The following is a 22722-nucleotide window of genomic DNA, read 5'->3' as shown; positions in this document are numbered from 1 at the left end:
TGAATGTTAGTACAGTGTTTTGAGCATATGAGTGTGTCAGAGCATGTGAACATGAGTGTGGGTATTAGTGTCTGTGTCAGGGACTAGTGGATATGAGTGTAGGAGTGTGTCAGAGTACATGAATGCCAGTGTCTGTATGAAAATAGCAGCTGAGGTTACATGAGTGTGTTGGATCGTGTGTCTGTAGGTGGAGGAATGTATAGTATGAAGGTTAAAAGATGGCAACTTGGTAGACAGAGAATGTTGGGGCCACTTGAAAAGCGAAAGGACCATGGAAAAAGCATCCTTAAGCTAACAGAGTATTTCACATTTACTAAAGATGAGTCTAAAGATAAGTGTAGTTTAGAATTATATCTGTGAGTTCCTCTCAGAATGGCATGGCACACACTGCTCTTCATCCTGGTCTCTCCAAACAGTTGATCTTATATGGAAATAGTCAAGGAGCTTCCTTGACTTTCTCATTCCTAACGAAGATGTGGTGCCCAGTGGCTCGGGGGATCAAGGTTATAACTTTTATATTCTGTCTTGTTGGTTTTGTTAACAGTAAAATATAAGTATTGGTTACTAAGATATTAAGCATACTTAACTACATTTTAAATACAGGGAAGAAATCATGAATTTTATCCTTCCATTGTGGAGTCTTCTATGAGTCCATTGTTCTGGCTTCTGTTTCAGACCACATTGAGCGTAAGGGACTGTGTACGATGGGAACTCACAACTCCAGCTGTCCTGTGCCGTGTGAAGAAACAGAATACCCAGCTACTGCTTCTTATTCTACTTTCCCGAGTCAAAGAGCAACAAAATTTCTTGCCAAGAAATTGAATCAAAGTCAAGAATATATCCGGTAATCAAGCTAGTTTTACAAATTACTCATGATTACTATTAATTTTTCTTTATTGAACACTTGAAGTCTCAGGAAATGACATTGGTGGTCAATTGAAGAAGGCAATGCAGATGTCCTTGAGCTAATGACAACAACAACAACAACAAAAACAATAGGAATTTAAAACCAGGTAGAATCATACTTTTTCAATTCTTATTTTAGCTTTTAAACAAAATCATATGATACTGACTGAAGACATTTATTCATGATTTTCCCTTCACTGACCTGACTGGAAAAATTATGAAAGCTAGCTAATATTAGCTAATCTTTAAAGTACAATAAGCCTTTACCTGTACACTCTGCTTTGAGTCTCCAAATAACAACATAAGTGAAGAAGAAATTATTTTCATCTTACTGCAGTGAACTGAAGTTCATTGAGTTTTAAATAACTGACTACCAAGGTATTCAATGATGTGGAGGGAACTTGGTCTCAGTTTCAATGACATGAGATTCCAACTCCAAAACTTAGTGCCAGATTAGTTTCCTCTTTTCCACACCATGTTGCTCCTGGGAAATTAAAAAGGCAAAGGTGTAATGAAATTTTAGTGTCTTTTAGAGGAAGGAAACCAAACATATCTCCTTTAAAAATATATGTTGTCATATTTTAGTAGCAAACTTCCAAGACTGGCATAGACAGAGAACAAGAAAAGTCCACACCTACCTGAAATATGCAACTAGAAATGAATAATGGAAAGAAGGGACCTGGAACTATTGTATGGTAACAATGCTACAAATAGTGGCTAGTGGCCATCAACAAAGACTTCAGATGGTGTGTTCTCCAAAAGAACCTATAGCAAGCTTATTCCTCACTGTTACAAAAAGAAACTGCTGAGACTTATCCAACTGACAAATGCTGATTGGCATCCTTGTTGTGCTTTCCTGAGTTTATATTAATAATACACACACACACACACACACACACAGACAAATGCCAGAATCTAATTCTTGCCCATATTTTTCTACTTGGAATAATATACTTAGATATATTATTGACTCCACAAGGTGGGAAATCAAGCCTTCAGAATTATTAATAACAAGAAAAGAAGCCCTTTGTTTGGATGAACCATTTCCCAGCACAGTGTATTGTGAAGCAAGCTCTCTCTCCATGCATGTAGGGTGCTCACTGGGTATCTTTGAATGTAACTGTTACATAGCACACAGGTTGTTACTCTTAGACAGCTCAAGCATGTAGGCTTTGCAACCCTCACAGGAAGTACCAGGAAACAAGGACAGTGTTCCAAAGGTGCAGAGCTGTTCTGAGGTACTGAGCAATATTTTAATAAGAGGTTGGAAAGAGAGTCTTCAAAACAGAAGGTGTAATACATCTGTTTTACAAGTGGTCAGGCTACGAAACCTGTAATAAGTTTTGGTCTCCACTCTAGGGAACCCCCTTGCCAGGCTTTAGGGACAGTTATCCCGGTATTTTACCAACAGGCACTTTAGAACCATAGCCTAGAAAGCTAAGGGTGTGTGGGGGTGTTTTCAGTTATGTTTATAGACTTAGGATCTGAACCAGCAGTAGCAGTATGTTGGTATTAGTACTTACAACTATTAAAATAAAAAATACATTACCTGAGTTAAAGTTCACTGATACTTGCATGGCCAACTATCTAACTGAAATCATGTTTTGATTCAGTTTACCTTAGATTTTGTTTTTAAAATGTTTTTAAAATCCTTATATAAAATCGTAGGCAATATCTCTACTAATCAAAAATTTTTAAAAAAGCATTTCAAAAGGACAGGCCTTCTGAATTATAAATCACAACACATACTAAATTAAAAAAAAGGCAAAAAAATCATAGTTATATATTTTTTAAATACAGACATCTGTGTTCGTTTAAATAGGGAAAACTGTTCTGAGTATAGTGTTACACCGATATCTTCAGATATTGTTTTAGAAGACCACTTTTAATGTCTCCTGAGTTTAGAATTATTTTATTTGTAAGATATACAGGTATGGTACTGGATATATACTGGTGAATTAGAAATATAATCCACATAAATATACATCATTATCTATTTCCTTTTCTAACCCACGATTATTACTAATAATCCTTTTTAATTAACATGGCAGTGACCTTGTGTGGTTGGGACTAGTGGAAGCTATGACCAGAATAAAAAAGCAAGCAGCAGAACAAATGTGTCCAGACGCAGGAGTTGTCAGACACAGCTAGCTAAATGTTAGAAGGATTCTACCGTAGCATCAGGAAACATATGCCAGATAGCATCTATGGAATTAGCAATAAGATGGAAAGAAAAGCAACCCCTCCGCTAATCACGAATCACGCTATATATTTATTCCTGGAGCAGAAATGAACTGCAGCTTGTGGCTGTCCCAGTGCTCCAAGCAGCTATTGCAGAGAACTATTGTGTAGATGAAGGCGAGTTTAACTGAGGAAGGCCACAGTGTACCAGGGAGTCCACGTTTATTTGTAACAGAGTTTGATCAAATTATATTGGTTATGAAAGTGGGTGTTTTAAATTGTTCTATTAGTGAATTTCTGAAATAAAAGTTGTACAGAGTGGTTTGTTTTATGTATGCCTAGGCTATCCCTTCTAATGCTGTACTAATGCCCAAGCCCCTAGAGGTTAGTAATATAGAACATAATCAGTTTTCGTTTATCTCTTTGCTGTTATTAAAACCAATTTTATTTTATAACAATGTTTTTACTAAAACAAGCAAGTGTTCTTGTACATAATAGAATGATTTTATTATTATCCTGAGTCTCAATTGCAAAGGCCCACACAGGTGGATGAGTCAACTAACAGAGAAAAGCTGCATAAATATCACAGTATTTGTGTAGAAGAGGAATTTATCATCTCCAGAAAACACAGATGGATAGTCTCTGTAAATGATCATTAATGTTTATCTAGGAAAGTCAAACAATATTATCAGTGTGCACGCAAATTAAGAGCACAGTAGAGAACACAAAGATTAGAATGTTACTAAAATTTCTGAATTCCCGTGACAACATTGTTACTTCTTTACTTTGGTAACTGTTTCATCACTTGTAAATATTACAACCTCCAATGAGGAGCTGTGTAACTATTGTGCATTTTTCTGTTACAGGGCATTAGAATTAATAAAAATCGACTACACACATTAATGGGGCATTTTTAATTAAGTACATTAGAGTATTGATTCCCCAGACTGTAACCAATAAGGAATGTGGTTTATATCCATGTGTGTTAGCTATGTTGGAAAATGCTATGCTATTTCAGGAAACGTTGTTAATAGGGTTCATTCACCATTAAAATTCTTATTGCCATCTGAAGATCATGTGGTAATTGGTTTCAAGTTCAGTTTACAGCACGAACAGATTAATATTTAGCCACAGATTTGTTGGTTTCATCTTTAAGTTGTTGCAATTTTAGCAAATATACAATGAGCATGTATTGGGTGTTTGGATTCAATGGCTCGGATAGGCATGGGAATGCCTTGATGGATAAAACAAAAAAGCCATGCCTTGTTGCATATATTTTACCCTGGAGAGCATGGATGACAGGTATGTAAGTCATATTAAGTAATGTTATATGCTGTAACAGAAGAGACAGATAAAAAATCATCTAGAGAAGCCAGAGTAAAAAAGATTGTGTGTGGACTGTGAGTGGAAATGACATTAAGCAGAAGTGAGCAGAACTCTGCAAAAGTCCATGCAGATTTTTCACTAACAGTGCCACAGGAGTCCTGATTTAGCAGGTTGAAGAATTATTGACTATGGTGTGAAGAACAGAGGGTATTTGCTGAGGTGGAGTACCTCAAATTGAAGCATAATCTCCAGCCAGACAACTGCTATAGAGCCCCTGTGAGATTATTATGTGTTGGGTGACAGTGAGAAGAATAGGGTGTGAAGCAGTGGGTGTGTGTGAGGCAATGAGTATGAGGAAGTGGGTGTGAGGCAATGAGTATGAGGCAGTGGGTGTGAGGCAATGGGTGTGAGGCAGTGAGTGCGAGGCAGTAAGTGTGAGGCAGTGAGTATGAGGCGGTGGGTGAGAGGCAGTAGATGTGAGGCAATGTGTGTGAGGTAGTGTGAGGCAGTGAGTGTGAGGCCGTGGGTGTGAGGCAGTAAGTGTGAGGCAGTGAGTGTAAGGCAGTGAGTGTGAGTCAGTAAGTGTGAGTCAGTGGGTGTGAGGCAGTAAGTGTGAGACAGTAAGTGTGAGGCAGTGAATGTGAGACAGTAAGTGTGAGGCAGTGAGTGTGAGGCAGTGAGTGTGAGTCAGTAAGTGTGAGGCAGGGAATGTGAGGCAGTGAGTATGAGGCGATGGGTGTGAGGCAGTAGATGTGAGGCAATGTGTGTCAGGCAGTGTGAGTCAGTGAGTGTGAGGCAGTAAGTACAAGTGAGTGTGAGGCGGTGAGTGTAAGGCAGTGGGTGTGAGGCAGTGGGTGTGAAGCAGTGGGTGTGAGACAGTAAGTGTGAAGAAATGGGTGTGAGGCAATGGTTGTGAGGAAGTGGGTGTGATGCAGTGGGTGTGAAGCAGTGGGTGTGAGGCAGTGGGTGTGAGGCAGTGGGTGTGAGGCAGTGGGTATGAAGCAGTGGGTGTGAGGCAGTGGGTATGAGGCAGTGGGCATGAGGCAGTGGGCATGAGGCAGTGAGCGTGAGGCAGTGGGTGTGAGGCAGTGGGTGTGAGGCAGTGAGTGTGAGGCACTGGGTGTGAGGCAGTGGGTGTGAGGCAGTGGGTGTGAATCAATGAGACTCTATGTACATGCTGATGAGTCCACACACAGAATTTCCTGTTACACTGGTTAGCAGTGCCAAATGGAAAATAGCAAGAGGTTCACTTGGAATGTGTTGGAATGTATTAAGTTATTAGACAAGCAAGTGGAATCGTCAAAAGTCAGTCAAATATATAACTGGAATTTAAGGTAGTGGTCTAGGTAGAGAGAAGAGAATATTGTGGTCTCCGACCATGAAAAAAATCATGGTTTTAAGATGGCATTGAGCCACTCTGACACATGTAAAGATCTATAGAGGACATTAAGAAAATAAAGTTTTTGTTCAAGTATGTCAACAATAAACAAGAAATGACATTTATCAATAGGAGAGCTGGTTCATATTTATTCTGGTTGATATTTAATTTCTCACTAAATCTTGTAAGCTGAGCTCTATCAAACCTCAGACAAGGAAACAACACTTCTCCAGGATCAGCTAAGTAACTTGGAAAAGTCAAGACTAGAATAAAATTATAGTCCAAAAGTTTGTAAATGTGTTGGACGACAGTTAGATAAGCACATTTGCTGTCTTCAGTTTCTCAAGAATGAGGCATAGAAACTTTATGAGGTGTTGGGGGAATGGGTGGTTTTGGTTTTGTGCATGCGTGTGTGTGTGAGTGCGTATGAGTGTGTGTGTGTGTGTGTGTGTGTGTGTGTGAGTGTGTGTGTTTTCTAAATATCACCATGGCAAGATAATGCTAGTGGGATTAACACTGAGCAAGCACATGCTGGTCTAATGCAAGGTTAAATGGTCCCTGAGTCTAAAATGAGCATGAAAAGCTGAGGTAAAACTTGAAGGCCTTGTTCATTCTGTTTTTATCCCCAGGGAGAATCTTGTGAACATTGAGATAAACTATAGCGACTTAAACTATAAGATAACGCAGCAACAAAAGGCAGTGAGTGTGCCCGAGTTACTTGGTAAGTGTGTTAACTCCTTCCTCAGCTCCCCTTGTCAGACTGTTCTGTACAGGGCTCAGGCTCTCAGTGGAGGAAGAAGAGTCAATTGCCCGTGTCTCCTACCAGTGTTTATTCTCCCTAGGAAACACTGGTCACTGGAACTCCATTACACAGGATTTTACCAAAGCAGATGTGGATCTCGAGTTTCACTTGCAGTTGCTTTCCCTTCGAGCTGCCCATCATGACATACATATATACATATGTATATATCCACACGTGTATATATCCATATTCATATACATACACACACACACACACACACACACACACACACACACATATCCTATGTGACTACTGTACAGTATTTTACCTCTTAATTTGACCAAGGGTTTCATCCCAGGGAGAAATAAAGTGGTCCTAAGCAATCAGTATTATTCATTTCCTTTACAATCACTCTCAGCTTCTGCTATTGCAACATGGAGTCTTTAACAAACTACTGGCTTCCTAGATGCAATTACACACTCAAGGAAGACACACAGGAGTCAGAGAAGAGCATTAGATCCAGGAATAAGCCTAGTCAGATCAAGCAGCTGAGAGTTGGGTAGCGATGTATTATCCAATTTCTTCAAAGCTCGGGTGGAAAACACACTTCTATAGCACATTTAGCAAACACCACTTTTCTAAGGATGAGTCCAGGCAGACTATTAATAAAGTAATCATCTTTAGTAGTCAGTACTAGAACAGAGACACCTATAGGGGAAAGCAAAAGGGAGATGGCTGGGGTCTTGATGATGGAGGGAATTAGGAGGTTATTCTCAACAGAGTTTTTCTGGAGAATGTGAAAAAGTTTTAGAGATGGTCATGTTGAAGGTCAAAAACTGAGTGCTCTTAGTGCCTTAGAAGCACACACTTACAAACTGTTCAGATGTAAATGTTGTGAGTGTCAATGTAGGTTAAAAACATGTCTTAAAATGCAGTGTTTGAAATATATATTTTGGTGAAATAATCCATTATAATGTATAATATAAAATATAATTAGGATACTAGCAGAGCCATATGCATGAAAATTGTCTTCTTGGAAAACAGCATAATCCTGTAAGACCATTTGGTACCAACTTCAAGTTCTGCTTAGCATTTCATGAGTGCACATTACATTGTAGTTAAAATTTTCACCTAGAATTCTAGTCTTCCAAAAGTTAAATCAATTATTGAAAACAGTTTCATACATCTCTTTTTGGATATGATTTGTTTGACTATTATTGTCAGGTATTATTAGTATGTATTATTTTATTTATACTAAATTTGAAAATAATATGAATTAAGTATCTTCACATATCAATTGTAATCAAATTATTGGATTGAAATGTTACATATGATAACAATATTTACTTTTTGTTGTATAAAATGTAATTTCTTTATGAATTTTTATTACAGCAGATGTTGGTGGTCAGCTGGGTCTATTTTGTGGAGCTAGTTTGATTACAATTATAGAAATTATTGAATATGTATTCACCAATTTCTACTGGATATTCATTTTCTTTTTGCTGAAAATACTTGAAATGATCCAGCGGACTTCTCCACCTCAGACTGTTTAGAAGAATATGAATATTCTATTAGAATAAAAGTGTTGGTTTTCTTTTCACACTACCTATGATAATTATGGCTTATTCATTGTTATGAGACTTTATGTCATAGTTTGAAAACTCTAATAAAATCATTGAAAATTACCATTTCTATATATACACTTCTCTGTCTGTATTGTTTAATATATTCTGTATTGTCTATTTTTTCTATTGTAGCCTCAGCACTTAAAGTAGTAACACTTACATTGGTAGGCATCTTTTAATCTACCTTCTTGTAATAATTAATGGAAAAATCTTTATATCTAAGTATGTTAATCACATCCAATGAACTGTGATTAATATGTGAATTGATGGCTGTGGTTAATGTCTACCCACCACAACCTAGAATCACCTGGAATAGAGTAGCCATTCTTAATTTGTGGGCCACAAATGCCTTTGTTAAAATCAAATGACCCTTTCACAGGTGTCACCTAAAATCACTGGACAACACAGATATTTACATTATGATCATAACAGTAGCAAAACTATACTTATGAAGCAGCAGTGTGGATAATCTTATGTTTGGGGGTCACCGCAACATGAGGAACTATATTAAAGAGTCAAAGCATTAAGAGGCTGAGAGCCACTGGAATAGGGCCTTAGCTGACAAATTATGTAGTTCAGGTTGGCTCATGGGTGTATCTGTGGGGATTGTCTTGTTTTTCAATTGACTTAACTCAGTGTAGGCAGCATCATTCCATAGGGAATGCCCTGAACTGCATGAGAGTGGAGGAAGCTGCTTAAGTCAGCAAGCAGGCAAGCTAGATGCCTGCCCGTCCTCAGCCTGTTCTTCCTGCCTTGACTTCCACTCAGAAGTGGACTGTGATCTGGGATTTTTAAGTCAAACAAACCATTTTTTTAGTTGCTTTTCATGATGGAATTTTCATCATAGGAACAAAACCAAGCTAGAACAACAGAGTCTCATACAATTGTCCATTTAGTAAATATAATTCATGCTTTATGAACTTTCTCAGAGGTTTTATTTTCATTAAATCATATTATTTTTCTTCTTTCATCTGGAAAGTTTTATTGTAACTGACTTGAAGGGGCAGGAGTCTATATTTTCTGTACAGGTAGATTCATAAAATAAATTGAAAATGGACCGAATCTGTGGTACAGAGGGACTACACAGCACCTTAGCATTTCCCTCCAGCTACTTCTATGTATTTATTTAATCTAGACAGAAATTCAATTGCGCCACTGATTATGCTTTAGGCAATCACCTACATTCAGCTTCGCAGAATCTTCATTCAATGGTGAATTGCTAAAGAGCCTTCTTGAACACAGTGAACAATGCTCAAGACAAAGAGCTCGAAGTCCAGTGCTGTTGGTACAGTTAGTCTGTGTTTACCATGTCTGAGGACCTGAGTTCAGTCTCCAGCAGGAACAAAATGAATCTAATTCCAGTTCTTCCTGTATCATTTTGTTTGGTCACATCTCCTTCCTGACCACGTGGCATCTCTCTTTCTTGCTGAGGTAATTAATTAAGAGAGCAATGTTCTGAGAACTAATACCTCCTGACATGGAAGACACTGTTCAGAATGAACATTGATGACCAATTGTTTACACTAGTGCCCAGCATCCAGACAGTTCCGCTGGCATTTCAGTGTAGGAGTGATATCTATTTGGGAATTAGTGGTGAGAAGATAAAATATTTGTCCTTGGAAATGAAAGTTTTAAATGTTACCTAGAGAAAAGTTGAATAACCTCCTAGAGCGTTGTGAAATCTGTGGTGTGAGCAACCCTAGTGAATGATTACAGTGACGAGCCACCCTGAAATGATGTAGCTTTGACTCAAACAGAAGTGGATACGATAACAAAATCAATCACCGAGCACCTTCTTATCAAGAAGGGACAGGCCATATAACAGCTGCAGTCTGTAGTTTACCTTCTCAGCATGTGTGCATAGAAATAAAGGGCAAAACATCGTAGTTCACCCAAGGACAAACTTGTACGAAAGGAAAACAAGATAAATAATAAGGAACATTGGAGAAAAAAATACTAAAAGTGATGAAACTTATGAGAGGGTTGGAAAAGCATGGGAGTGAGAAAAAGCTGGCAAGAGTTCCCCGTGACAGATACAGTGACTTCGCAAAGGGACTCCCTTTAAAGATCCTGAAGAATCTCAGCTAGAGTGCAGAACATTCCTTGCCTCCCACCCCCAGATGAGTTTTGTAACAGTGACACAAAAGTTGGGGAGGAGGGAATTAGATACAGATACTGAGTATTCTCTTCTCTGAAGTTGGCATATAACCTGCCACAGTTATTGCTAACATTCAACAAGCTAGTAGTTATGAATAAACCAGTGAGTTTAGCCTTACCGAGAAGCAAAGGCCACTTCTGAAAATCCAAACAGAAGTTGGATGGTGCAGAGCTGGTAGAGTTGGTTTTCAGAGCTAAAAACTAAGTGAACACTGCAGGTTATAAAGCAAGAGATGCTTGAGGACAAGGATAGCAGTTATAACCAAGCCTGGTGGAAGAACACACTAGCTGTTTGGGCACAGGGAGGATGGCAGTTATAACCAAGCCTGGTGGAAGAACACACTAGCTGTTTGGGCACAGGACTTTACTGTCACTGTCAAAGAATCTCCGTCATGTTTCATTTTTTCTCATTCTCCACCATTATCTTCCTACCCCGTGACTTCATCCCTGGAATGACAACAATCTCTAAGGACACCACACTGCTCCTTAGCTAACTATATTATGAGGTACAGTTCTGGAAAGTAATTTTTAAAATAATTCCACTTTTGTGTTATTTTTCTACTTTTAATTCAATACATTTCACTGTCTTCTGATCTCTTACAAGCTAATCACATCATATCTTAAGCACCATTTTAGCTATTTCTTAAACATAGTTATGCAGGGTAGTTTGTCAGGACAGTATACACTTTAATGTTTTATTCATTTCTCCTATTTTCAGAATAATCTCCTCATGAAAATGTCTAAATTTCCCTGACTTTGAAGGTATTCTGTGATAAATGTCTCTCACTTTCTCTAATCACAATTTAAATAGTTTGTATCTAAATGTAAAACATTTGAGCAATAGGAAACATTTACTTACACTAACACAATGTATCTGCAAATTTAACTAGACACTTGGATATATTTTATGTAAAACTTAACATAGAAAACTATATGCGTGTAATCTCCACTTTCTTTTTTGAATATTAAATGTTTCCGAAAATGGCAAATTCATATTAAGAATGAAATGAAACGAGGTTGGAGAGATGGATCAGAGGTTAAGCTGCTTAAGCTGCTCTTTCAGAGGTCCTGAGTTTAATTTTCAGCAATCACATGGTAGCTCACAATCATCTATAATGGGATCTGGTGCCCTCTTCTGGCTTGCAGGCATACATGCAGGCAGAACACTATAGACACAACAAATAAATAGAAAAAAATTTAAAAAAAAAAAAAGAATGAAATTAAATGAACATTTATATATTCACTATTCAGTTTTAACTTAATGAACATTATTTGGATTATTTCATTCATATTTTCATCCACTGAGTTATGTATTCTTATTGTTTTTAATTCAATATTTATGCCCATAGATTAGAGGTACTTCCAGTCTTGGCCAGAGGAGCCTCTTTTGCTGTGAGAAACAGCACAGAGATTCATAGCTCTTATCAAAGCGCTGTTATAATGGACTGTTGGTAGCACAGCACTAAATGTGACATCCATTTCAACTTCCTCACTCTCCAAGGCTCAGAGGAGGTTCTTATAAAAAGACCAGACGCTAAGAGCCATGGAATAGGAAGGAATTGAGGGACGTGCTGTTTTTAGCACATGAGATGGTCATTGAACTCATGAGCTCATCATTGTTATGATGACTTGCACAATACCTATACACAAGGCCAAGTCAACAAGATCAGTCAACATCCCAGCAGGCAGCACTCACCGTACTCAGTGGGTTACAACAAAATTAAAAGAGAACATGAAAGTTGGAGGGGACATGTTTGGGGTGGTATGGGAAGGAAGGGTGAAATAAAAGTAGATATGATTAAGATACACCATGTGCATGTATGGGATTGTCAATGGGTAAATGAAGTACTTATAAGAATAAAAACAGAAAACTGAATAGCAATATTCTCATCTTTCTGCTTGCTGATTGTAGGTGCTATTAAACCCAGGGGTTTAAATTCTTGCTGCTAGGATTTCATCACCATGATGGACTAGATCTCAATATGAGAGCTAAAATAAAAACCTTAACCAAAGATGGAAGAAAGAGGAGAGGGGGCTGGGAAGGAGAGGAGGAGGAGCTAAAGAGGAGAAGAAGACAGCAGAAAAGAAAGAGATGGAAAGGAGGAAGGGAAGGAAGGAAAGAAGGAAGGAGGGAGGGAGGGAGGGAGGGAGGGAGGGAGGGACGGAGAAAGGGAGAGAAGGAAGAAGAAGGTAGTAATGGCAGAGGCAGCAGCAGTGGCACCTTAGGGAAAATCACCTACCATATTTGTTTAAAAAATCCTCCACTTTCCTGAGTAGAGATCTACAACCTTTATAATCATCTAAAGGCCATATATAGAAGATGCTGTTGATTTATATTCTGATTTGTGGAACCTTACACACTGGATGGGAGTCTGGGTACCAGGTATAGTCATTGGTTTTTCCACTCACTTTTGTCTTGGCCTTGGTATATCTACTAAAGTCTATGTATTCTAGTTCTCTCATGAATAACATAATGAGGATATATATGTGAACAAATAAACAAAATGTTACTCTGAAGTGTAAATACTCAATGTCTGGTTATCTGAGATTCATGTACGATCTTCTCGACTCTTTCAAAGGACAGGTTGCTTCCCCAGCTCTGTCCTCGGTAGCACACACAGCTTCTCTTCTAAGCTCAGATAGGCTTTCCTTTAAGGCTGCTGCTGTTCTTGGTGGTCATCCCATGGTACTCACATCTCCAAAACGCCAGTGTTTTTTGCTGCACCTGGGCTGCACTGTCACCAATATTCTTCATTATGTCAAGCCTCAACTTCTCTGCATGGCTCCTTCAATACTAGACTTTCAACTGCTATGAGACTGTAACAAGCGTCTGCTGCCCTCCATGAATACTTCATTTCTTCAAAACTAGTACCACTTGGTGATTCTTACTCTACCAGGTTTGGTGGCTAACACGAGGTATAACCGTGGCTGCCTCTGGAACACAGCTTCTGTAGCTAACAATTTTAAGGATATTGCACATTGGAAAAACGTTTTAATTGTGCTATGTTTAATAATCGTAATACATTATTCAATAACATCCTATTTTATTTTTTTCTTTTTTGAATGATTCATAAGGATTTTTGAACTTTAAAATTCACATGCTCCAGCTGACTGGTATTTGTACCACATATTCTACTTTCAGTAACCTTTATTTGTAGGGAATATGCTTTCAATTTTCTAATGAAACCAATATTGTTATGTGGAGATGAAATTATTATAGACTATGTAAAGGCATGATGTTTACTTATTTAAATTTTCTCTATACTTAAAATGTAACCAAAGCAATGAAAACATGTTTTCTTAAAATATCATTGGACAACTCAGAAACCTTTTTGAAACACTCAATGATGCTAACTCCTCAGTAGATTGTAAAACTGATGATGATGATGATGATGATGAACTGGAGAAATAGCCAAGTAGTTATCAGCAATTATGTGTCTTGCAGAGAACCTATGTTTGCTTCTCAGCACATACATGGAGGTCCACAACTGTCTGCCTGTCTGTCTGTCTGTCTGTCTGTAACTCTAGGGAATCAAAAACCCTTTTCTGATGTCCATGGGCTCCAGACAAGCAGAGGGTTCATGCAGGCAAACACTCAGCATACTTAAAACGAAATAAATAATACATGAACTTTGGAAGAAGAAGGGAGATACGTTAAGAGAACTAGAGAGAGGGAATGGGGATGTGTGACCGAGAAACATTGCCTACATGCTTGGAATTTTAAAATAATAGAAAAGTAGAAAAGGGGCCAGTTAAGTCTCTTGTCATATGCTGAACTTAAATTTTATACACCCTCTCAGATTGGATTTTTCTTCTGACCCTGTCGTCACCTCCTCCTAGAATCTAGGACACAGAGTCATCATGGCCACCGGTGTATGCCCTGGCACTGCCACACTGCCAACGGAGGAGAGGACTCAATAACAGGCTTGGCACATGCTGGGGTGAAAATGAAAGAACTCTCAGTTCTGTGATTTGTACTCACACCCCACGCAGTGTGCCATCACAAAGCCAGCTCAGGATCTGCAGTCTTGCAGAGTTTTACGTCTGCATCACCTTTACTGGATGGGTGATGCCACTAAAGTTTGTCTGTGAGAGGTAGAAAATCACAGCAGGAAACTATTAACAAGTTTTGAGGGATAAGCTTTATAAATTAAAATTTTACTTTCTTATCTCTTCACTTCAACGATCCAAAACTACCTGATGGGCACTCGTGATCCTTACTGCACAAATGGGCAAAGAGGATCTGCAAAGATGGCTCACTACATAAGTAATTGCTTCCTTTACAAGAGAGCCAACAGAAGAGAGGATCCCCAGAACCCATATAAAAGCCAGATGTGGTAATGCACATCTGTAGGCTCAGTGCTTCTATGGAGATATGGAAAGCAGAGACAGAAGAGTCCCAGCACTCACAAGACAGGAGACATTAAGTTTGCCCTTTGATTTCTTTATTTTCTATGAGTTATTTTTCAGATCTTTCCATCTGGCCTATTAAATTTATTACAGTCAAATTTTTAGATGTTTTTCCTATAAGGTCTAGACCAACTTCAGTACCTGAGCACACAGGCCTTTTATCAGAGCTCTGTTTTTTGTGTCAAGCATGGCTTAACTGTTGATAGTATCTTGATCAGCTCGCTGCTTACTGAGTAGAAACCTGGGTCCAAATAACTGAGTTGTAAAGACCCCGGGGAAAGGACCTCAGTGTAATTGGGCTCAGAATCTTTCTTCTCTACCAATGTTTTCTTCAATATTGATCCCCATCACGGTATTGCTTCTGTTTAATATGAAAGGAATTCAAATTTCATATAAGTTAAAACTTTAAAATTACTCTTTAACGTCCTCAATTTCTTTCTTCAGACACTTGAAGTTCTTGTCATACAGGTCTTTCACTTGCTTGGTTAGAGTTACACCAAGATATTTTATATTATTTATGGCTATTATGTAAGGTGTTGCTTCCCTGATTTCTTTCTCAGACTTTTTATTGTTTGTATAAAGGATGGCTACTGATTTTTTTTTTAGTTAATTTTATATCCAGACACTTTGCTGAAGGTGTTTTTTAGCTGTAGGAGCTCTTTGATAGAGTTTTTGGGGTCACTTTTGTATCTGGAAGAGATAGAAACTCCACAGGAGTGATTTATAGAGTCAACTAACCTGTACCATTGGGGTCTCTCAGAGACTGAACCACTGACCAAGTCATGGGGGCGTAAGCCCTCCATACATATGTAGCAGGTGAACAGTTCAATCTTCATGTGGCTCTCCCAACAACCAGAGTAGGCCTGTCTCTAAATCTGTTGCCTGGCTGTAGATCCTGTTCCCTTAACTGGGCTGCCTTGTCTGGCCCCAGTGGAAGATGATGTGCCTAGTCCTGAGGTAACTTGATGTGTCAGGGTGGGAAGATACCCATGGGGATCTCCATCTTCTCAGAGGAGAAAAGGAGGGGGATGGAGAGAGAGAAGTTGTGTGAGGGAGGGCAGCAATTGGGATGTAAAGTGAATAAACAAATAAATTAATAGAAAATATAACTCTTTAACTAAGCAGTATTTTCTTGCTTTTGACAACTTTCAGTAGGTGGTAGATGAGCTTTGCTTACTACTGTACTGGGTTATAGCTTCCATCATAGATTGCTTATTCTTCTAAAATTATTCACCTCCTTACAAATAAGCAGAAAGTACTTGGTCAGAATTTATAAACAAGGTATCTAAGAATAGATTTGAAACCTCATAATGAGTACAAGTTTTGTAGCATTCATTTGAGTCTGTGGGAGAGTAAGAATGAATTCCAGGTTGCACAAAGGATGTGACTGTTAGTTCCTGGCCAGGAGGGTGCAGTATCCTCTGAGAACAACTGTGTCAGTCCCTGACTGTTCTTGCGCTTAACGCCAGATAGTGTTCTCTGCTGCCCTCTGGTGGCTCACAAGCCATTATTACAGATGGCATATAAAACCCACTTAGGTAAAGTCTGCAAAAACCTGTTCTCCTCTTTTAATGACAAAGAAAACAGTACATTATCTGATGAGCTAATCATAGATTCAAACAAAATTAATTATCTAGGGAATATAATACACATGTATATTTACATGTATTCATGAAAATATTTTAATAAATCCAAACTGACAAACTGCTAATTTTTTATACTTGACTTTAACCTGGAGAAAATTTTCATTGCGCTTGTTTGAATATTTGAATCCATTCTAGGTTTTGCTTGTTGACTCTACCATTTTCTGATGACATGTCTTGTCTGTGATTTAGCACTCAAAATGTATTACCACTGATTTGTAAATGTGCATGCCTTTGGTGATGTTACTATCCCACAAATGTTGAAGCCATGTTCTAATTCTATGATGTCTTGATTTGAATAAAATACCAACTAATGATTTCAGCAACAGTTATTATAGTCTCACTTTTAGCAATGAAAGAATGGGGCATAGCAAGATTTGGTGAATATAACACGATCGTGGGCTGCTGATAGACTATGTGGAAACTGAAGCCACATGTGCCCAACAATATTTTTACACTCATCACGTCCCATGGAGAGAATAGTCATTACTCTCATAAATGCAACCACAGACTCTCTGCAATCCACATCTAATATTCTCATGACTTTTCCCCCAAATTCACTCTCTCTTATGCACCCTCTATCCTATTTAGTGGCTGTGTCATCGATCAGCTAACCCTTCTGTTTGCCTTTCTCCTCATACCCTTTGACCCATATCTTACTACACACTTTGAATGATGAACCTGGAGTTCGCAACTGGCCTTCTGCCCTCCCATCATTTGAATTCATGTCCATGTGGAAGTGTAGCCATTCCCTAAAATCACCCACTCTAGTTCTCTGCTGTTACCTCAGCCCATACCAGTGGCAGCAGGTTTTCTTTCAAGAACCAGTAAATAATAATACCTTAATAACGGCATTTCTGTCACCCATTCTTTCCATCGTATCTCATACATTTCCCATGCTTCTTTAAAGTGTTGTCTCTACCCACCCCACAGACTGTTCCCTTCACTTCTTCACTCAACACGGTTTATCAACTGCTTATTTTATTGTGAATGCAGTTGACACGTAGGAAAAGAGGAAGTGTAATGACTGTAAGAGATTTAAGTGAGCCAAAGAGATATACAAACAGATAATGTGCTTCCTAACAGAGGAGGCACAACCTTGGACAGGCAGTAGCTAGCAGATGGCATTGGCTAAGGTGACACTGTTCTCTAAGAAGTACGAACAAGGACTAGAAATGAAGTGAGTTTACATAGGAAAGAAATTTGAGTCTGGAATGGAGAGGGAGAACATGAGAAATGGGTCATTTAAAGGAAAATTTGGCAATTTTTCAGATTGGATGGTTTATACATATTTGACATTTCTGAACAATCAAGTTGTAAAATTTTACAAGTAAATACTTTAAAGGCAAAGAAGTTTTGCTTATTAGCACACTTCATGTTAGAGATCTCTTAATGTAACAAGAGTGCCTAGGAAGACGAGGGGAAAGCTTTGACTTCAGACTGTGACTACGAGTTTCAGTCCATGGTCTTTACTGCTTTTGCACCTGTGATAAGGTAACACATCACAAAGGAATGATGTCATTCACCTGGCAGTGAAGAGGCCAGTGGGATGGGGGGCACTGGATCGCTCAGTCCAGGGTGCTACTTCCATGACCTAACTTCCCTCCACTGGAGCCTTTTATCTGAAACAGCACCAAGATGAAGAGCATGCCACTTATCCACAAGTGTCTACAAGACAGTAGTCTGAGGGAGACATTTGATCCAAAGGACAGCATGCCCAAAACTCCTAAGACAGTGTAAGCCAGAAGGAATCCTGGGTAAATAAATATTGTGCATAGAAAGATGTCAATGTAGTTGTAATTTTCATCAATCTCATGACTCTTTTATTATTATTTCTTTATATTAAACTGTTCACCATTGTGAATATTAGATATGTTGATTATCTATGTCCAGTGATTACATAATTGGTATGTAGTATAGAATGTATAGAATATAGTTTATAGTATAGAATGTATACAATATAGTATGTAGGATAGAATGTATGGAATACAGCATATAGCATGTAGAGAGTGAGTGAGCTTGGTCGAGGTCATTTCATCTTTGTAAACATGGTTCTCTTCTGCTTCATCTTTTGCTCTGTGTATTTGTTATTACTAAAGTGGCACATGCCTATCATCTCAACAGTAGCAGAGGAGGAGTACAGCCTAAGTTCAAGGACATGCTGGCTGAAGAGTGAGACTTCATCTCAAACAAACAAAAATAAAACCAGAACATTAATAAGAAAACTATTAAAAATTCATAGTGCAGATGGGAAGTGGGTAGAGCTCACTGTTGCAGCATTTGGCAAGCATATGTCATGCCCTGGTTTCCGCACCCAGCTCTGGAAACAAATTATAAAAGTAGAAAAGTCAGAATTAATTGATAGCTCACAAACAAGGTTATGAAATGCCTTTAAATACAAGATTTAGGAAAATCACAAGTGACGACAGTATCATTTCATTAAGTTAAAATGCACTGTAGGCAAGTGGTAAAAATAATTTATTGTTGATTCTTTTACACAATTAACATATAACATTTATACGTACATTGATGTGCTGATATGAAGTACTAAATTTAAAGACAAACATTTTTACACAAAAGTAGGTTCTATTTTATAAAGATAGATATCAATAAATTATCAGAGACATTTAAAGAATAATAGGCCAAATATTCCAACAGGAATGCAGTACATTCTATATTTGGATTAAAATGATTTTATGAATATTCTGATATGATATTCTGGATACATTGACATTCTTCTAAGCTAATAAAGAAGCCTAAGCCTGGAGCTAGGTCAAGGGGAGCTCTAAATAGCAGTGGCCTAGCTGTGTATTCCCTGTTCTTGGACATAGTTTGTGATCCCTAACACTTGCTTAAGCTAATGTAACCATTCAGTGTGAAACAATACAGTCCCTATCACAGCCACCAGTAGTCAACAAAACTCAGTATACAAGGACTTCAGTACAAATTAGGGCAAGGTAGATGTTAGAGAAACTGTAATTGGCATGAAATTTGAATGAGCAACCAAATTTTGCAATAACAGAAACATACACCCTAGAGTTCCAGAAGGGGATTGGCATACTTCAAAATAGTCACTCTTTTTCCTAATATAGCATATTAATTCTTACTTCAGAAGTCTAGAAATAAATTGTCTTTTTTTCTAAAACTTAGATTCACTCATTTAGAAAATGATTTCTAGAATAACATGCACCAACACGATATAAACTTTGTTTTGTTATAGTCATGAAAATAAACATATACACACACATATACACAGAGCATAAAACAAATCTACTGAGCCATGATATATGCATACATGGCCAGATACTACTAATTCTCATTTTATCAGATTTAACAAACTTACCTTAGTGGGTGCTTACCACCTTTAGATCATCAGTCTAGGTAATGTTTGTAGCAGAATTTAAGAAACAGCTCAAATCATCCACATCAAAAAACAAACTTTAGAAACTATACTGAGACCTTAAAAGTACTCAAAAGCAGAGATAACATCAAATAAACGATAGTGAGAGAACTGTGTAACTAGGAGAAAGCCTTAGGTCACTAAAACAGGAAGTAGAAATTGGTATCCACAGGGAAGACGTACTACTGGCTTGACACGCATTAGGTTGTAACCAGATCCCAACCGACAGTTCTCTTTGTTCCACAACCTGACATTCAGTTTTCATCCTGGTTTGTTTCCTAAAATGGGTGAAAAAAATCATTAAACGTCAGTCTTAATGAGCCTACATTGTTCCCCAAACAATTTCCCTATCTCTGACAATAGGATATGCATTTATATCTACAGTTTCTACACACCATCTTCACCCCAGGTTGAGAAGAAATTATTCTTAGGGTCTTCTAACTAAAAAAAAATCTGACAGCATACAGTTTGGTCCTTCTGAAGGCACCCATGAACATGCCTCACAAGCAGATTATTTAACAGAGTAAAAACAACTGAAAAAAAATGTATTTAAAGGAGGCTATTGTGTTCCCTCTAGTATTGCTTATATTCTATGAAAACAATTTTAGGGAATTTATACACACAGGAATAGATGTGTTCAAGCTATCTCACACCCTCTGAGGAGTACATGCATCAAACAGAATTTGGACTTCTACTTTGACCTCTTGTAAAGAGGCCAAGTGTGGCTTGCTTAGTGTAGTCCTGACATTGGTTGTGACTGGAGTGGAACCTACATCTTCCCTAAGGAATTGTTTGGACTCTGAAAAATCAAAATCAGGCATCTCTTTAGGAGAAACTCAGAAGAGACCAGGTCCTCAAGAAACCCTTAAACATTCCACAGGACTTTCTGCAGTCCTAAGGATAATCAGCTTCCTGACTAATGAAACTGCCAGGCAATATGGCCATCATGTAGGCTTGCTGAGATCTCACAGGGAATGGCAGGGGAGACCCAGTACTTGGACTGTATTTGAGCTAGACTTCAAGGAAGGACACCTCAGGTGTCCTCTGCCTGAGACTTTGCTTCCTACTTCATCACAAGACCTAAGTGGGAGGCCTTACAGCACCTTCTAAAGCAGATCTCGTTTCAACTGGTTCATCAGTGCTACAGTGAAGTCCCATTTTACATTTGTCCCTTTCTGCAAGCAAGAACTCTTTTCATTTCGAGTGCATTTCCAGTGTTTCTGCTTGAACCCCCCCTTTATAATCTCTCTCAGGGACAAAAGCAATGCAGCCCCGCTCTGCTGAGCCATACCTCTGTGCCTGTGTTTTTCCTGGACAGAAACCAGACTTGCATTGGTTCCTTCTTGCCCTTCATAGACACGGGGCCTCTATGCTCCAGATGGAACTGTGGATCCGAGTTTTCTGGAGACATGAGACACCTAAAAGTCGTGAGATGGAGCAGAGAGGGAAGTTGATAAAGATTACATTGAGAATTAAGGCAGCCAGATCCCAACACTGCAGGTTTAGTTCAAGGTAGTTAGAATTTTAGTAATGGTGCTTTATCAGAAACTTTCAGGGTGAGGTGGGATGGTTTATGATGGGAAAAGAGGCACACTCTTCTCCAATAAAAAAAATAATTCTAGTAGCAGAGGGAGACATGGAGGTAGCAATAGTTTAAAGGTAGCAAAAGCTCAAACTTCACTCACATGGTACCCAGCAAATAGCATGGCATTCCCCTCCGCACCTGTATGTATATTCAGAAACGTTTATCTTTCCCTTTTCTCCGGTGGTTTCTGTCCTGCTTGTGAGGTTGACAGTATTTCCAAAGAGACAATACCGAGGCATCCGCTGTCCAATCACACCCGTCACCACCTCCCCGGTATGGATCCCAATTGTTATCTGCAGAAAGCAAAGTTTCATTTCAATAGCCTTGATGATTAACATATGTATCCTACAGACTCTCTCAAATGCCTTCATACAGTATCTCTCTGTGAAGAGAACTATTCCTGAAGTTGAAAATGGCAATGAGAAGGAGTGGGTAACTTCCATGATGAAATAAGACAGACACAGTGGGAGTTTTCCTTATCCGCAGGACATTCTGTCCACAGAACAAATGAGCTTGTTCATTTCCCATTTCTATGGAAGAGAGAAATGCAATTGGCTCCTTGCATTCAAAATGCCCCTCTTTGTGCCTGTTAACCCTTTCCTCAGAAGGAATATGAACCAGTTATCACTTAGTACCCTTATGCTCCATTTATTTACTCACCTGAACAGATTCTCCATCTACTTGAACTTGACCAGCAATTTCCATCATGTCTAAAGCCAGGTGGCAAATGGACCGTGCATGGTGGATACAGGGTTCTGGCAAACCACTCACTGTCATATACTTGTCACCAACTGTTTCCACCTAGGGTGATACACACATTCACATGTTCAATGGTTGACATAAAGCTCTGATTTATCACCATCACCACCACCACCATCATCATCAAACCCCTAGCAGCATGAGCACTAGCAAGTTGAAACCTTCTAATTATTTGGAATTTACATTTTGCAGGCAGCTTTGGTCTTGATCACTTCATCTGAGATCCCCTTATAACTCAGTAGAATACTTATGTGTACATGCAGATATATGTAAAAATGCCCTTACTCATGCGTGATGCATGTCCAAGTGTGTGCATGTGTGTGGCAACATAGAGATTTCAGGTTAAGCCGGGCGGTGGTGGCGCATGCCTTTAATCCCAGCACTTGGGAGGCAGAGGCAGGCGGATTTCTGAGTTCGAGGCCAGCCTGGTCTACAGAGTGAGTTCCAGGACAGCCAGGGCTACACAGAGAAACCCTGTCTCAAAAAAACAAAAACAAAAAATGAAAAAAAAGAGAGAGATTACAGGTTGATAGAAGCGCTCTCTCTCTCTCTCTCACACACACACACACACACACACACACACGTGTTACCATTTTTCTTCGTGTGTGTG

General features: G+C 38.7%; 2 protein-coding genes across 5 annotated transcripts in view; one reads left to right on the top strand and one right to left on the bottom strand.

The window, feature by feature from the left end:
* Positions 1–8229, top strand: part of Asic5 (acid sensing ion channel subunit family member 5) — a 39329-nt gene extending 31100 nt beyond the window's left edge. For 3 of the 4 annotated variants that reach the window (XM_028754938.1, XM_028754940.1, XM_028754939.1), the window contains exons 10-11: positions 676–844; positions 6421–6814. In XM_028754938.1, coding sequence (XP_028610771.1) covers positions 676–844; positions 6421–6736 — 485 coding nt within the window. In that variant the 3' untranslated portion in view covers positions 6737–6814. Of the gene's footprint in view, positions 1–675; positions 845–6420; positions 6815–7925 lie in introns of those variants that run through there. The other variant, XM_028754941.1, reaches the window with a different exon arrangement.
* A 10565-nt stretch (positions 8230–18794) lies between these two features.
* The window catches only part of Gucy1b1 (guanylate cyclase 1 soluble subunit beta 1), a 43543-nt gene continuing 39615 nt past the window's right edge, over positions 18795–22722 (bottom strand). The window contains exons 11-14 of the mRNA XM_028754921.1: positions 22014–22154; positions 21492–21646; positions 21060–21186; positions 18795–20046 (exon numbers count right to left, since the gene is read on the bottom strand). Of these exons, the coding sequence (XP_028610754.1) occupies positions 20023–20046; positions 21060–21186; positions 21492–21646; positions 22014–22154 (447 nt within the window). The 3' untranslated portion in view covers positions 18795–20022. The remainder of the gene's footprint in view (positions 20047–21059; positions 21187–21491; positions 21647–22013; positions 22155–22722) is intronic.

Source organism: Grammomys surdaster, unplaced genomic scaffold (assembly GCF_004785775.1).
Source record: "Grammomys surdaster isolate TR1022 unplaced genomic scaffold, NIH_TR_1.0 126039, whole genome shotgun sequence".
NCBI classification, from domain to species: Eukaryota; Metazoa; Chordata; class Mammalia; order Rodentia; family Muridae; genus Grammomys; species Grammomys surdaster.
This window is presented reverse-complemented; position numbering and strand designations above follow the sequence as displayed.